Below are 16900 nucleotides of genomic sequence, written 5' to 3' on the forward strand. Positions count from 1 at the left end.
TAAATTTCAGATGGTTTCAGCATGTGGAGAGAAGAGATTGGGGAAGAGGGGGTGAAGGGGAAAGAAATGTAAATTAAGACAATACTGAGGTGATTGATTATGATTGAACATGTTTATTTCCAGAAAGGTCCTTTGTTTTCTCAGTGAGCATAGAGCCCTTTTCTGGGACTAGTCTTACATGTTTAAAAACAGTCAATTCATATAATCAACTTATTGCTTATTGAACTGATGTATAAAATGAATATCACATTTGTAATTGTGCTGATATTGTTATGATGATGAGGAAGGAGAACCCAGGCGCAAACAGAGTACACCAAACACACGATTTATTGAAGACAAAAAGGGGAAAATAAAGCCCACAATGGGGTAAAACAAGACAAGGCAGAGGATGACTAACTAAACTATGATCTTGACAGATGACTAGACACTAACTAAGACAAGATGCTCACAGGTAATATTTAGCAATGACTCACACGTAACTTTAGCAAACACAGGCAGGATTCACAGAGTAACATCACAGCACGTTTCACAATGAACTGACACAGGACAACAAACACAAGGGGATTAAATAGGGAGAAACTAATGATGACAGGTGACACAGGTAAAGCAATAATGACTAAACAAGGGTAACAAGGGGGCGGGGTTACGTGACGAGACAACGCAAGCACACATAAAACATGGGTCTGTCATGATCCTGCCTCAAGACCAGGGAAAATTAAAGACTAGATGGCAGGATCATGACAGATATTTGATAAAATAGCACTCTTGCTCATGTAATAGCCAACTGCTTAACTGTATTATGTTATAAACACTATATACAATAACTCATTCAAGGGCAATTCATATCTCAATTTTGGGGGCATTTTATTAATTTTGGTGGCATTTCCAACCTTGCACAATGTTATTTTGTCTACAAAAGTAGACAAAAATATTCAAAAAGTATTCAAAAAATACACAATGTTATTTTGTCTTTTTGCTTGTTATTGCTTAATGGATGGCTATTGCGTAAGTTAAGCTGTATTGAGATGTTTTGATAGTGGTTTAATTTAGTGATGACAAACAGTGCCGAAGTTTAGGACAAACATGATTGTTACCTCGCTGTGTTGTTGGGCACATGCTTATATGTGAATTGGTGCCATGGGCCAAATTAAAACAAAAACAAACAAAAAAGTCTTGCAAAAAGCGCACTTATCTAATCAGAGGCCAAAAGGGCCGGTGTTTGAGAACCACTTGAAGTCTATCTGTGCACGTGCCTAATATTTTCCCTTTTGGTTGTGTATTCACACTCACAATTTAGAAAGTAGAACGAGCCCAATAATTAATTAATACGATTTTTATTAAAAAAAAAATTAATTTCACTTTGCTAAAAGCATGCACATAAATAACTGTCACAGAATGGACTACAGAATATTTTTGTTGCAATCTGACAAGAAAAATAACATTTATCATCATGCGGTGCATTAGCGGTTACATCAATGTACCTAAATTATGAATCGTTTTGCTTTTAAACAATTGAAAATTCCAACATTAAGTATAATTGAACCCTTCATTTTGCATAGCTAACATAGTCATAGTCATCTTATTAATAAAAAACAACAGAAACAACTACTTTAGAAATCACAGTAAGAAAAAATCAGTGTTTTAAAAGACAATGGAAAAGTAGCAGTTTGCGTTTTATAGGCTTTTTTTTCTGGTTATTCTTATCCGTAAGATATGTGCATTTGTACGCAACTGCATTTATAATAAATAAAAACAACAACTACATAAAAGGAAAATAGTAATGCATTAAAAGTAATAGTCTCAAACAGGGAAGAGAATATGGCCTGAGAAATAGCTGGAACTGCCTATAACATTAGCACCCCGAGAAGCCTCTATCCACACACGGTCTCCTATCTGTAGGTTCAGTATCACCTTCCCTTCAGCTAATGATCGAGTATTAATGTTGATTGTTTCAGCAGTTAGCTGTACAGCATTATTTCTCTTTAAGGTCACTGTGCCCAAAGTCTGAGTTCCTATGCATGAGAACTGGAATTCATATACACCAGGAATCTGGCAGAAGAACAGCCCTGATTTTTTGTTATAATGGTTCTGTCCATTGTAAAGGACCCGACTGAACACAATCACTTTAGCAGAGGCAGGAAGGTTGGTGCCAACAAAAGCAAAGAAGGCAGAATGTTGTCCTGTAGTGTTAATGGGGGGTCCTGGGGGTCCTGGAGGTCCAGGTGGGCCTGCTACACCTTGTGCACCTGGGAAAATTAAATATTAGAGAAAACATTAAAAAATATTTAAGTGATATTGATAACATATTGAATATCTTTTTTTATTTGCGGTAGTTTAAATCTTGGCTCTGTTGGTTTGTTCAGTTATCTGGCTTAAAAATGAAAACAATGAGCAAGGTTGGTGGCTTTGTTGAAGAAATATTTTAATTTAGATAGTCTGATCTATGACCTGCTTACCAGGTTCTCCTGGAGGTCCTCTGGGTCCCGGAGATCCTTGGAAGGACTCTGTATCTGAGGGTTAATGCATAGATGTTATATGTTTGTACTATACAGAGATTAGAAAAGTACACACATCCTTCACTCAAGACGAAGTTTCAGGCTGGGAAATCACACTCATCCAGGCCATCCTAGACACCAATAACAAATTCTGAAACCATGGACAACCCTATTTTTTTGCATGATGATATTAATGGGGTGCTACTGCTAACAGTTGTTAGCAGTTTAATGCTTAACTAAGCAAACAAAAGACAAAACCATAGTAGCATATTAAACTGAACTGCACTTGAAGTCTTGAACAGATCAAGTACTTGAACGGAGTCTCTCGCATTGATTACTCTGATCAAAAGAAACCTTTTGCCGTTGGTGCGGAGCCAAATCATAGCATTTGCCAGTCAAGACTAGCCAATTCATGATTTATTAGAGATGCCACCAAATAGAGATTAAAACTAAAGTAACGAGCCTGGTTTGAAAATGTAAGGAGAAAGTACAAATATTTGTCTAAAAATGTAAGGAGTGAAAGAAAGAAAAAGTACTGATTTCAGAAAAATCTACTTAAGTACACTAACAAAGCATTTGTGCTTCGTTACTTCCCATCTCTGGTACTATAGGCCTAACTGTTTGCACTAAAGTAGAATAAATCTGTTAAATGCAAAAGAGGACCATAACCCAAGCAACATTCTTTGAAGCATACAAAAGGTAGAAAGAGGGATTAAACAGCTTACAAAGTTTTGGTGCAGTTCATGTGCAGTCATAAAACATTGCTTGACAGTTGTGACATCCAAATGTATTAATTTATGTCAATGCACCAGTCCAGTGTACAGCAAAGAAGAAATTACTCAAGCTGTGTCCAGTCTAGAGGTTTTGCAGTGAATTAATTGCCATGTGCACAACATCAACATTCGTTCTTTGTTCTTGCAATTAAGAGAAAACAAACACTTGTTTATCCTAATTTCCAATGTCTGAAATGTTGATGCCACTGTCACCTGCAAGGTCAAATACCAAATCACAGGTGAACCAAACCATGGTGACCATGCAAACAGATTATACAATTTCTACAATAACTGGTATGTGCCTATACTACCATAAATGAGGTACTCTACAAGCAAAAGGTAGTAAGAAGCTTAGGCAGAAATTTGCAGTCAGAGGAAGACAATTTATGTATGACCACATAGCACATAAGCACCTTACCAGTTTCAATCCAAGGGTTGAGGTCCAAGGCGGGGATATCCCCACAGTTAACGAAATCGGCTGAACTTGTGAAGCGGAAAGGATCTCTGGGAACTCTGCTGATTCCTGTGTTGTCACAGATGATGCGGGCCAGCGACACAGAGGCCAGTGATGCTTTTTGTTTGGTGGTAAACACTCCTTTGTTCTCCCACCAAAACCTGAACAAGACATGACACCTGACGTTAACACCACTCAAACACATACTTTTGTCTCATAGATTAAATCAGGGGTGTCCAATCTTGCTCCTGGAGGGCCAATGTCCTGCAGAGTTTAGCTCCAACGTGCCACAGTGCATTTACCTGGAAGTTTCCTGAAGACCTTGATTACTGGGTTCAGGTGTTTTTAATAAGGGTTGGCGGAGGATAGTGGTCCTCCAGGAGAGGGATTGGACACCACTGGACTAAATACACAGAAATCTTTACCTGTCACCCTCGCGAATGTGGTGGAACTGTGTAGAGATAAGGCAGGCAAAAAGAGAACCAACACGACCACCAGGAACAAAAGGCTCAGCAACACCTCCCAACCAAATGTCAATGTTCTCAGGGGTGCCATAAAGCTCAATCAGCCTGCGAGCCAATTCAGTGTTGTTCATCACCACAGCCAATTCTTGCTCATTCTGAGGTTCAGACAGTCCACAGAACCGACGCCATGCATTATAGCCTTATGAGGAACAACAGATGGATACCGGTAAGTCTTCTCTCAAAAACACATGCAGTGGTAATGCACCATGAAGCTGAGTTGGCTTCACATGGTTCAGATTAAAGGGTTCTAAGACTTGGTGTGCATGTTGAGTATGAGTCCAGAATATTTACCTGGTAATGCATGGTCACGGCCTCTTTGGATATCAAGGGCAGCCAAGTCAAAAGCAATGGGGACTGTAAATTCAAACAATCTCTCTCTAAGAGCATCCACCATCATGTGGTCCTGCGTATTCAGTTTTGCCGGCCGACCAATCAGTCCACGCAGCAGAGGATCGATGCCCCCTAAGCAAAAAGCAAAGCAGAAATAAAGATAGAAAGAAGACAGATTTAAGTCTCTGTAGGTATGCTGTAACAAGCCTCACAAACACACCCTCGAATATCACCCTCCACGGTGAGAAGAAGGCCTCGAAGAGGGGAATGCCTGGAAATTCAGGATGGTTCTGGTAATTTTCATCAAGACGAAATATGATAGGTTGGATGGCCAGGTGGCCAAAACGGAAAGCTGCAGTGGCAAATACGTTTGCAATGGTAGGGTCCACATTTTCATTGTAACCTGGATATTGTCCAAGGCGTCTATTATAAGCATCAGGACCCACAATTATCGGCAAGTAGTCCTTAATCACCAAGATCTAAAAGAGAAAGGAGAGGTTGAATATATGAATATATGTTGTACTCCTCATGTAACTGTTTGTGCTTGTGTTAATGCACTTTTCATTGAGTGTCTTTACCTGGTTGTAGGCACCTACAATTTTTCTTGCCTCTTGATAGAGGGTTTCACTACTCCAGGTAGGATTGAGCACATGGAGGGCACGAGCCAATCTATTGTGCTCTCTCAAGAAAAGTGCGTGTAATGAGGTAAGACCAATGTTCTCATCAATACGAACATCCCCTACACGCATCAAGAGTTTATTAGCAATTGCAACATGAAGTTGTGCAAATAACATACATTTTAAATGCTGGATTTACCAATAACGACTATGCCTGATAATTGGATATGAAGGCATAAGATTTGCTAAAAATTTAAAAGTTACTGACCTGCAATGAAGCAAGGCACCTCTGTTAGGGTGGTGTCATTGAGGGTTGTCCTACGCGTGGCACAGACGTTACTTTGAAAATTGGTGAAGGGCAGGTGCTCTCGTCCATTGTCCTGGAATTGATCATTGACACGTAGAAGACCACCATCATTAGTCAGGTCTCGCAGTTCCTTTGCTAGCCCATCCTCTGCTCCATAAACCTGTCCAGCATCTAGGAAAGCTGTACGAGCATTTATCTGTTCCCGAACTTTAGGGACCCTACCAAAGATCATGGCGGTTTTCCCAGAACCACAGACCGGTGATGAACGGAAGAAAGAGAGACAGGAGTCAGGAAGCAGGCGTTGATCTCCTAGAGGAGCCTGTGTTTTGACAAAAAGTATAGCATGAATTATAGCTATTATACAACAACCAGAGTGGGACAATCATTGACAGAAGGACAATCTTTGACTGACTGGAATTGGGAAGCAGGGTTCAGAGCGCTCACAGCTCTCGTCACAGTTGAGGCCACTGCTAAAGGACCTAATGCTTGGTGAGGTGGGCGCTAAAGTCAGATCGTGGTCAATCCATTGCCCAAAAGTGGAAAGCATGGAGGTAAAGTCAAGATCACTCTCTATGTCAGCATCTGCAGTGCTTAGAATTAGATTGGAAACCAGTCTGGCCTGAAATCAATAAGGTAGACAGAATTCAGACATTGTTAACTTATTGATGGCCTAGTTGATTGTCAAGTAGACTTCACTGAACTATTCATTATCATCATACCAGGGGCAGCGCTGCACCATTAAACAATTTGTTGGGATCCCACCCTTTGGCCTGGGAGATGTCATCCTCATAGACAGCAGGCAACCAGCTGGCAAAAGGGGTGTTGGATGCACCAAGAAGTGGGTTATTCCTGGGAATGATAAATTTAGTTGCTTAGCAAGACAAACACTGAGTCTTTGAATTAGACTACTCTGAATAAGGAGGGCAAGACAGACCCGTTGTTGCAGACATTGTTGGCAGTTCGATACTTGTTTATGTGGGGTGTGGTCCTACAAGAAGGTGGCCGGACTTGAGCAGTACAGCCGGTCAGACGTGTAATCGTGTTAAGCTCGTCTTGAGTGAGCAGATCTAGGGGAAAACACATAACGACAGTTTATAACAAGGAACATCAGTCAGTGATGGATCTTTTCTGAGCTTTGCTAGTTTGGCAAAGTTTTTTGTTCTCATACCTGTAGCATTGATGGCCCTCTTGTGTATATGATGGGCTTTCTCACTGATCAGTCTGAGAGTTTGCCCCATGTAGTCTGCGGCTCTCACAGCCTCTCGTGTCTTTCGAGCTGGCTGTTTCAGCAGACGTAGCTTGTCGGAAGGCTTGATGGCATCTCCACGCACCCTTGCTAAACTCCTGGAAGAGGGGAGATTTACAAAAAATAAAATAGATCAATGACTGATGATGGCACAGGAATATTGAGCAATATTCTTAAAATTTTACTCACTCATCACGAGAATACTTGTAAGCAGCATTTACTATTTTCTTTGCTTCCTCAATTGAATCCAGAATGAAACGTCTCCCGGGACTCTCTTGTTCTGCTAAAAAAGAAAAGGGTATTTCATAATGATATGGTCCTAGAAAGGCTAATAATGACTAATTTTAGTGAAGCCTGTCATTTATTTATTTATTTTGTAGGGTAGATGAATTTACTTCACTTAGTCTATAGATATTTACACCTGGTATTAAAACAATTCTTTGTTTATTTTCTACAAAATGGAGCAATTGTAAAAATGTTGCTGTAATAAATGAATCACACCTTGACAATACAATTACAACAAGCTTTAATATAACTTGCAGGAAAACTCAGAAGAATAAGGGTACACAGCTACTGGTAGAACGAGAACAAACAAAAGAACAGACATAAACTCAGTGTATAAATCCATGAGGCAAACAAAAGAGTATGATCAGGTTCACAGCTGAACAGAATAGCTAACAGCCAGGATGGAGGGGACACCCCAGAGTGGAGTCGAAGACAGGAGAAGGCATGGTGGAGTTGACTTGATCGAATGTGGGGACAACCTGGGGACGACCGACGAAGATGCAGTCACCGAAGATGGAGACACTGGTGGAGCCAATGAGCAGATAAGCCTACGCAAGACCGATGGCACTGGAGAGGGCGAGGTGGAGCCGTGTCACTGAGCGTCCGAGGTGGAGCCGGCTAACCAGAGAAAAGAGGCAGAGCCGGTGGGACCGAGGATGATGGCAGAGTCGTGGGAGGGGGCAAAACCTGACGAAGGCGCAGGCAGGACGATATCTGACCAAGGCGGAGCCTGCTGGATGAGGGAGTCCGGTGGAGCCGTATGGCCGATGGTTTTAGGTGGGAGGGAGGGAGGAGTCAGGGTGGAACCAAAGCCAGGGGATCCTCTAGGCTTGGTGGAGCTGGTGGCCTGAAGACACTTGGCAGATTCTGTAAGAGGGAGAAGCAGAAGGGCTGAAGGACACTAGCAGAGGCAGGGCTGAGGAACAGGCTGTTTGAGGAGGTGGGAGAGGGAGGCTGGGCAGGTATTCTGGAGAGACAGGGGGTGCTGGAAAGACATTGAATACTGGAGATACTGGGGGACTGGGAATAAGTTCTCCAAAAGGTCCATTAAGTCCTCAAAAATGTCCTTAAGTTCCTCTAAAAATGTAGCAGAGGCCATAAACATCTCCTCCACAGCTGTGGGGTTGTGGGCGGGGTTTTCCTCCCAGTCTTCAAGCTCCACTAGCACTACCTTCGCACCGAGCCGCACATGTCAAATCGCTTGTAGATGAAGGATGGCTGGTCTCTGGCAGTGCTGGAGTGTGGGTAGTGGCGTTGTCATCCTCCGCAGGGCAGATGGTGAGTGGTGAGGTGTTGTTTACTGGCACCCACTCCACGAATAAGGCAAAATCCTCACGAGGACCACTCCCTGAGAGGCGTGCCCGGGACCGCTTCCTGAGACTGGAGAAGTAGAACACACAGAGTGAGCAGTCGAGATAGTGCATTAGGCATGCCAACTCCAAAAAAATCCCTGGTGTGTTACTCCAGGGAGCGGTCCTTCTGCTCCAGGCACAATAACTGGACAGCGGGAAAGTACATGGTGATGGAGAGAAAACAAACAAAAGAAAATGCCACAAAAGTAAACACTGTTTTGGTACGTTCTTCTGTAACAATGTTGCTGTGATAAATGAATCGCACAATGACAGGAGTAAATTCGTGAGGCAAACAAAGGAGACTAATTAGGTTCTCAGCTGAACAGAATAGCTAATCAATGAATGAATGAGTGAATGAGGCATTTATATAGTGCTTTGTACTACTGTACACCCAAAGCACTTTACAATCATGTCAGGGGTCTCTCCTCAACCACCACCAGTGTGCAGCATCCACTTGGATGATGGGACGGCAGCCACAGAACAACGGTGCCAGTGCGCTCAACACACATTGTCCATAGGTGGAGAGGAAAGAGAGTTATAGAGACAATTCAGTTGATGGGGATTATTAGGAGGCCATGATTGATAAGAGTCAATACTTCGGTTTAACGTCTCATCTGAAGGATGGTGCTTACATTTTACATTTACATTTACATTTATTCATTTAGCTGACGCTTTTATCCAAAGCGACTTACAATTGCTATACATGTCAGAGGTCGCACGCCTCTGGAGCAACTAGGGGTTAAGTGTCTTGCTCAGGGACACATTGGTGTCTCACAGTGGATTCGAACCCGGGTCTCTCACACCAAAGGCATGTGTCTTATCCACTGCGCCATCACCACCCCCCTGATTGTGGGGGGTTACTATACTGTTACTGCTTGTTACAGTATAGTGTCCTTTTCACTATACTGGGGCATTAGGACCCATGCAGACCACAGGGAGTGCACCCCCTGCTGGCCTCACTCAGAAACCAAGGAGATTAATGAGAACTCCAATAGGCTGATAAATAGGGAAATTAATGAATATATATATATATATATATATATATATATATATATATATATATATATATATATATATATATATATATATATATTCATTAATTTCCCTATACATGGAGTACTTTCCATAAGATCATCTCTCAATGCAAATCAAACCAGCTATTAGGCTAACTGAAATAAAACCATGCCAATCTCTAGGTATGGTGAAGGGTGTGTGATGATGTGGGGCTATTTTAATTCCAAAGGCCAAGGGAACTTTATCAGGATGCATAGTATCCTGGATCCATGAAGTAACTGGCCTTTAAAAAAAAAAATCTGCCTGCCTCTATGGGAATTTAACATAGGGGTGTCCAAACTTACCACCCTGTATTTTAAGGAAGAACATTTATTTTTGTATGATACATTATTCATTCACAAAGAAAATCTGTGTCCTTAAAGGTTGGATTTTTCCTAATTTTTTTAATTAAGGCATTAAGTTCAATTTCCAAAAGATGGTTTTTTATTCCTCTTTTTAGTCAACTTTAGCATGGGTGTCTAAACTTATGCATAGCACTGTATATATATATATATATATATATATATATATGTGTGTGTGTGTGTGTGCGTGTGTGTGTGTGTGTGTGTGTGTGAAATTGACACTCCAGAAGACGGTTGTCAAACCAGGTATAGCTTAAATGACTAAAGAGCACAAGACTGAATTTCATGCACCAAAAACAATTTAACACATGTGTTTTGATAGGATTTGATTCTTGTTAATCATTAGCCGTTTGATTTTTGATGGCATGATTGGTAAACTTACCACCCATTGAAAGGGCACAACAGCACCCTACCACAAAAAGAAAATTGGAAAGATTCATCTCTGAAACACAAATTGCGACAATTAGAGAGTGAACATAAATAGATATTATGTTTATGAAAATTGCACTGTTTTGTGTATTTCAACCATTTTTTAAGATAAATTCCTCTACATTTAAGATAAATATATATGAGAAATTAACTTGAAACATAAAATACTTAAATAACTTATTAAAAACTATTTTAAACTATTTTTTTCTATAAAAAATGCTATTTTTATACTGTGTAGACATTTGCTATTTTTAAACAAAATTTATTGTTTAAAAATGTTACTTATTTTACATTTTAAGAAAAAAATTATAATACTAACAATTCATTTAAAAAATAAGTCTATATCAGAATAAGTGTCTCTTAAATGTAACAATTATTTACTCTAAATTATTTGCATTTGTAATCAGCATCATAGAGTTGTTTTACATAGAGTACTTTATTACTATTATTATTCCAATTAAATTGCTAAGTAATTTAATGAGAATTTTTGCATTTCTCACCTGGTGACAGGTCTCAGGCTCTCCGGTTCTGGACTCAAGGCTCAGAGTGTGTTGGACTGACTGGATGGAGCAGCCGTGCTTTATACCGTCCCTCATCCTCATGTTAAGCATCACTGAGAGAGTCGTAGGCGGGGCAACTGGTTTACTTCCTTCTTCCTTTTTACTGAAGGGCATTTACCATAGGTGGAGTTTGATTTATTATATATTTATTTGAGTCTGACACATATTTACTCTTCATTGCTCTACATTACAGGAAGTTAAAGATTTCTGTACTTAGCTTCTTAATACTAACACAAAATATTTAGAGGGATAGTTCACCCTAAAAAGGGAAGTTCTGTCATTATTTACTTACCCTCATGTCATTCCAAACCTGTATGCCTTTCTTCTGTGGAACATAAAAGAAGATATTTTGCCAGATGCCTCAGTGTTTTTTGTCCAATGCAGTTTAATAGGATCCTATGTTGTTTGGTTCCCATTGTTCTTAAAAATATCTTAGTTTGTGTTCAGCAGAAGAAAGAAAGTCATACAGGGGCTGTATTCACAAAATACTTTATTTTACCACTAAGAGCTCTCCTAAATAGCAGTAAAAGTTCTGAGGTAATAGTTTCCTCTTAAAACCTATTCACAAAGTTGTTGAGACAAACTTTTACTAAGGAACAGAGAGAAGTCTAAAGCTTAGAGAAAGGGTGGGATTGACCTTGCATAATATGTTTGGTCTAAAACGCAGAGGTGGACAAAGTACACAACTTTTATTACTTGAGTGAAAGTAGAGATACCACCGATCAAATATGACTCCATTACAAGTGAAAGTTGTAAAGACAGATTTTTACTTTAGTAAAAGTACAGAAGTACTTGCTTTTAAAAGTACTTTAGTATCAAAAGGAAAAAAAAAATATATATTTATAAAGTTGTATTATTGTTGCACTGTTGTATGTAATATTTACAATTGGCAACTTTATGCCTATCTGTCGAATAAAGCGCTTTTAGAATGTTACAAAACCTATAGAAATGAAACAACTGAATTGACAAAAAAGACAGCCATAACAATCTTAATTTTTACTATCTCACCTTCCTAACCCCCCTCAGTAAAATTCAATTCTCCCACGATTCTGAATGCCAACTAAACAAAATTGTAATTTATTGGAGGTTCTGACAAAATATTAAATGCTGCAGTCTATTTAAAACTGATTTGAATTAACTATGTTTGAATGATTCAATGACTCTCTTGTTTCATGACTGGATGAATCAGTATTTTTGAATGAATCTCTTGAATGAATGATAGTCACCGAAACAATATAATCGGTAAAATCATTTTTGTAAAGTAAACTTTCAAAAGGTGTTTGTCCTATTTTGATCGTAGACATCAGTATTTATATGCGAACTGGAAACTTTTATCCTATTATTTCTGTGATAATTTAATAATATTTGTAACGCAGAAAGAAATACCCCTAAAAAACACCTACCAACCCAACAGTCTACTAATACTCAGTATGCAGGCTCTAATGAAATTTCTAATCAGCAATCTAGACATCATCTTCCTTACAGAAACATACTCGACAGTAGTCATAACTTTGTCCTAAATGAAACATCTCCACCAGATTTGAGATATTTCAGTGTCCCTAGACTTAATAAGAAGGGTGGTAGAGTTGTCTGCCTGTTCTGATATGCTGTCAGCATATTTTTCTGGTGGATTTTGAATCATTTCAATAGAAGAACATCTGAAGAGTGAACATTCTGTTATTTTATTAGTTCTCTATCATCCTCCTATAAAAAAGGCTTTCTTGATGATCTTGGAGAACTGCTTTCTAGGATTTACCTGACTTTGAATATGTCTTAATCATGTGGCTTAACCCTCAGCCAGCCAGATATTGTAGATGTTGCCATATCTGACCATTATTGTGTCTTTTTTTGAGATTTCAGTATGTTCCAAAACTGTGAGTGATAAGAAAACTGTCAATAAGCGTTATCTCATTGCTGATTCTGCCACAACCTTCATGGAGCTCATGTCATCCAAGGCTCGTTTTAGTCGCATATGACCCATTTTGGTCGCATATGCTCCCGAAATTTAATCCGTGAGACCTCAAAATATATTTGGGAGCATTTGTGCGAATACACATAATTGTTGTGGTTTTAATTTTTCTACAAAACGTTATAATTACTGCACAGTATGTGCCTGCTGTGAGCTGATACAGTAGTTGTGTCCCAATTCAGGGGCTGCATCCTTGGAATGCCGCGTCCTTCTAAGGACGGACCGAGATTTGTTAAATACTGTAGGGGCGGTATAGCAGATTGTGTCACCAGAGCACAACGAAGGCTGTCCAAATTCCAAGGCACCTTCAAATGCAGCCTACAAATGTGGCCTTCGTTTCCCGTGAAATGAAGGATAGATGGACCCTTCGTGGCCTTGCCTACCACAGAATTCATTTTGAGCCGGTGACAACAGTTTTATTTTAGAGAAATTGGAAGATTACACTTTTAAATGTAAGCATTGAGTTTCAATTAACTTGAATAATCTTATGTCTCTACTGATACAAATGAAAAAAAAGGTTTTCTCTTTATTATGTACATAAAAGTGAAAATTTTTAGAAAGGTTTTCGACCCTGTTTTGATTTTAGGCAGTTGAATATAACTTTAAAAAGTCCAGTACAAACGTTACTGCCGCTCATCAACATCAGCTATCACAGTTGGTGAGAACAGACTGTCCCATTGAACAACTCCTGGGACGGAGCTCTAGTTAGCAACAATTTGTTAATATTGACAATAAATGTTGTTAGTTTCATTTTCCAAATAACCAGTGGTGGAATGTAACAAATACATTTACTCTGTAAAAAGTTCACTTCATATCAGAGACAAATATTGTACTTTTTATGAAATATTACTTTTTGCAAGTTGATATTAGATTTTTGATTTAGATATTAGATATTGTTTTAAAAAATATAAACACTATATAATAGAAACACTAAAAATGTGGTCTTATAGATCAGGGATATGCAATGTCAGTCCTGGAGGGCCGCTGGAGAGTTTAGCTCTGCAGTCATAGAATGGTTTTGCTTGTTAAAATATTCAGAGCTGGGTAGTAACTGATTGCATGTAATCTGGATTACGTAATCCGATTCCAATTTCGAGCCCTGCCATCTCTCCATCCTCTCACAGGTGCTATGTTAGACTGGTTCAGATCCTACTTAAGCAACAGGGAATACTTTGTCACAATGGGCATCTCCAACTCCAGGCATTACATCATCTCTTGTGTTCTTCCTCAAGTCTCAAGTTTGGGTCCACTATTATTTAACCTATACATGCTTCCTTTTGCTGGTGTAATTAATCAGTACAATATTTTATTTCAGACACTCAACTCTATCTTTCACTTGCTCCAGATGCCCACAATTCAATTTCCAGCCTACTGTACTGTATAGAGAGCATACAACTGTGGATATCACAAAACTTTCAACATCTAAACAAAGATAAGACAGAGGTACTTGCTATCGGCATGTATCGGTATCGGTACTTGCACAGAGAACATCTATTGCTCCACATATAGACTCTCTATCACTAAAAGCCAGTAATCAGGCCAAGAACTTAGGAATCATGTTTGACAGTGACCTCAGTTTTAAAAAAAACATATTAGCAATGTTACTAAAACAGCATATTATCACCTCAGAAACATCTCCAAAGTATGTGACATTCTTTCCCTTCAGACAGTGAAAAACTTGATCATGCATTTGTTACGTCTAGATTTGACTACTGCAATAGTATTTTTGCTGGTCTACCAAAAAACTCTATTAAACACTTACAAAGAGTTCAGAATGCAGCTGCACGAATGCTAACTCACTAGGGTCTTTCCTTGATTTATTTCACTGTTGTATTTTATTATCTTATTTATATTATGTGATTTTATTTTTGGTCATTTTATTATCCTTATTTCTGTGTGTGTATGTATGTGTTATTTCGCCATTGTAAATCACTTTGTAAGCACGTTTTTAAAAGGTGCTATATAAATAAAGCTTTACTTACTCTAATGAGAGTTAGTTAACATGCAGTTAACAAGTTACTTAAAGTGAGTAGAATGTCTGAAGTGGACTATCGAAATAAAGTGTAACCGAAATATTCATTGGAAGTATGGGAATTATATATAGTGGCAAAAGTGCAAAACAAAATAAAACTATCTTATATTTGATCTGCTTCAAAGTCAATTTCACCAATGGACATTGTCTTAAACAACTTCCTGCTTTTTAGACTATATTGGAAGAGTTTAAATGTATGATGGTTACTTGTGGCTGCTTTTAATTAATATGACATATCAAAGTGCCACCAACACACAAGTGATAACCACAGAACATTAACTTTCTTCCCCCAGTGTTAAAATTCCTCTAACATTTCCATTTTAACCTGACAGCATAATGATTTTAAACATCTTTTAAATGTACCTTAAATGTAAATGTAATGTGAGCACAGTGAGAATATGTATGCATACCATCTCAGTGCATACTATTTCCTCAACAGGATCACTCAATAATAAAGTCTTTTAAATCTCTCAGGCAGTCTGATTTGTCTCTGTGGTCTCATTTATGGAGCCACCACACCACCTAGTGTTTTACTCTGGTTAGGTATTTTGTCAGAAATTATTTGCCCAGTTTTCTCTGTTACTTATTTGACTGGTTCTCTTGGTATTCCCGTTCAACTGGACTGTCATTTACATTCTCACTGAAGAATTTAATCACAAATGTCGTGTTCCTTTTATTATGCGTTCCAACAGTGTATGGATCTTGGTTGAATGTGGTTGTCAGTTTGTCTTTCTATTCTTGTCTCATCAGAGCCTGATCTCCCACATCCATCGGAGTATTTTGCCCGATCATAAGATGCGCAATATGTCAGGAGACATGGTGTAACGGTCCTTCACTGTCGGGGAGTTTGAGGAGGACCTTAACCTTAGACATTTTTTGGGAGGGGGCAGTATGCACCAAGCTCCGGTGGCCGTGGAGCTTAGCCCACCAAGTTCACCACCATGTCCAGTGAAAATACCTGCCAAGTCTGAGTCTCTTCACGTCATGCCTGCCGCCAGCCCAGAGCCTCGTCACGTCATGCCTGCAGAGCCTGAGCTTCTTCACATCATGTCTGCCGAGCCTGAGCATCTTCACGTCATGACTGCCCACAGCCCAGAGCCTCATCACATCATGCCTGCCAAGCCTGAGCTTCTTCACATCATGTCTGCCGAGCCTGAGCTTCTTCACGTCATGACTGCCGAGCCTGAGCATCTTCACGTCATGACTGCCCACAGCCCAGAGCCTCATCACGTCATGCCTGCAGAGCCTGAGCTTCTTCACGTCATGTCTGCCGAGCCTGAGCTTCTTCACGTCATGTCTGCCGAGCCTGAGCTTCTTCATGGCATGTCTGCCGAGCCTGAGCTTCTTCATGGCATGTCTGCCGAGCCTGAGCTTCTTCACGTCATGTCTGCCGAGCCTGAGCTTCTTCATGGCATGTCTGCCGAGCCTGAGCTTCTTCACGTCATGTCAGCCGAGCCTGAGCTTCTTCATGGCATGTCTGCCGAGCCTGAGCTTCTTCACGTCATGTCTGCCGAGCCTGAGCTTCTTCATGGCATGTCTGCCGAGCCTGAGCTTCTTCATGGCATGTCTGCCGAGCCTGAGCTTCTTCACATCATGACTGCCGAGCCTGAGCATCTTCACGTCATGACTGCCCACAGCCCAGAGCCTCATCACGTCATGCCTGCAGAGCCTGAGCTTCTTCACGTCATGTCTGCCGAGCCTGAGCTTCTTCACGTCATGTCTGCCGAGCCTGAGCTTCTTCATGGCATGTCTGCCGAGCCTGAGCTTCTTCATGGCATGTCTGCCGAGCCTGAGCTTCTTCACGTCATGTCTGCCGAGCCTGAGCTTCTTCATGGCATGTCTGCCGAGCCTGAGCTTCTTCACGTCATGTCTGCCGAGCCTGAGCTTCTTCACGTCATGTCTGCCGAGCCTGAGCTTCTTCATGGCATGTCTGCCAAGCCTGAGCTTCTTCACATCATGTCTGCCGAGCCTGAGCTTCTTCACGTCATGTCTGCCGAGCCTGAGCTTCTTCACGTCATGTCTGCCGAGCCTGAGCTTCTTCACATCATGTCTGCCGAGCCTGAGCTTCTTCACGTCATGACTGCCGAGCCTGAGCTTCTTCACATCATGTCT

The 16900-nt window shown here is 40.3% G+C and overlaps 1 protein-coding gene across 2 annotated transcripts; it reads right to left on the reverse strand.

Annotated features, from left to right (window-relative positions):
• Positions 1-1800: 1800 nt before the first annotated feature.
• On the reverse strand, positions 1801-10238 carry LOC307152043 (eosinophil peroxidase-like; the record flags this gene model as incomplete). 2 transcript variants are annotated; one of them, XM_079860436.1, is made up of 14 exons in its annotated part: positions 1801-2246; positions 2457-2510; positions 3687-3883; positions 4148-4385; positions 4538-4708; positions 4797-5055; positions 5155-5315; positions 5462-5819; positions 5913-6119; positions 6220-6349; positions 6435-6567; positions 6669-6844; positions 6936-7029; positions 10181-10238. In XM_079860436.1, the coding sequence occupies 14 exons, from the start codon at positions 10236-10238 to the stop codon at positions 1801-1803; spliced, it is 2682 nt and encodes an 893-aa protein (XP_079716562.1). The 2 variants fall into 2 exon arrangements, with proteins under 2 accessions (XP_079716562.1, XP_079716563.1); XM_079860437.1 differs by lacking the exons at positions 1801-2246; positions 2457-2510 and adding an exon at positions 3444-3481.
• Between the last annotated feature and the right edge of the window lie 6662 nt (positions 10239-16900).

Source organism: Squalius cephalus (genome assembly GCF_949319135.1).
Source record: "Squalius cephalus genome assembly, chromosome: 24".
NCBI classification, from domain to species: domain Eukaryota; kingdom Metazoa; phylum Chordata; class Actinopteri; order Cypriniformes; family Leuciscidae; genus Squalius; species Squalius cephalus.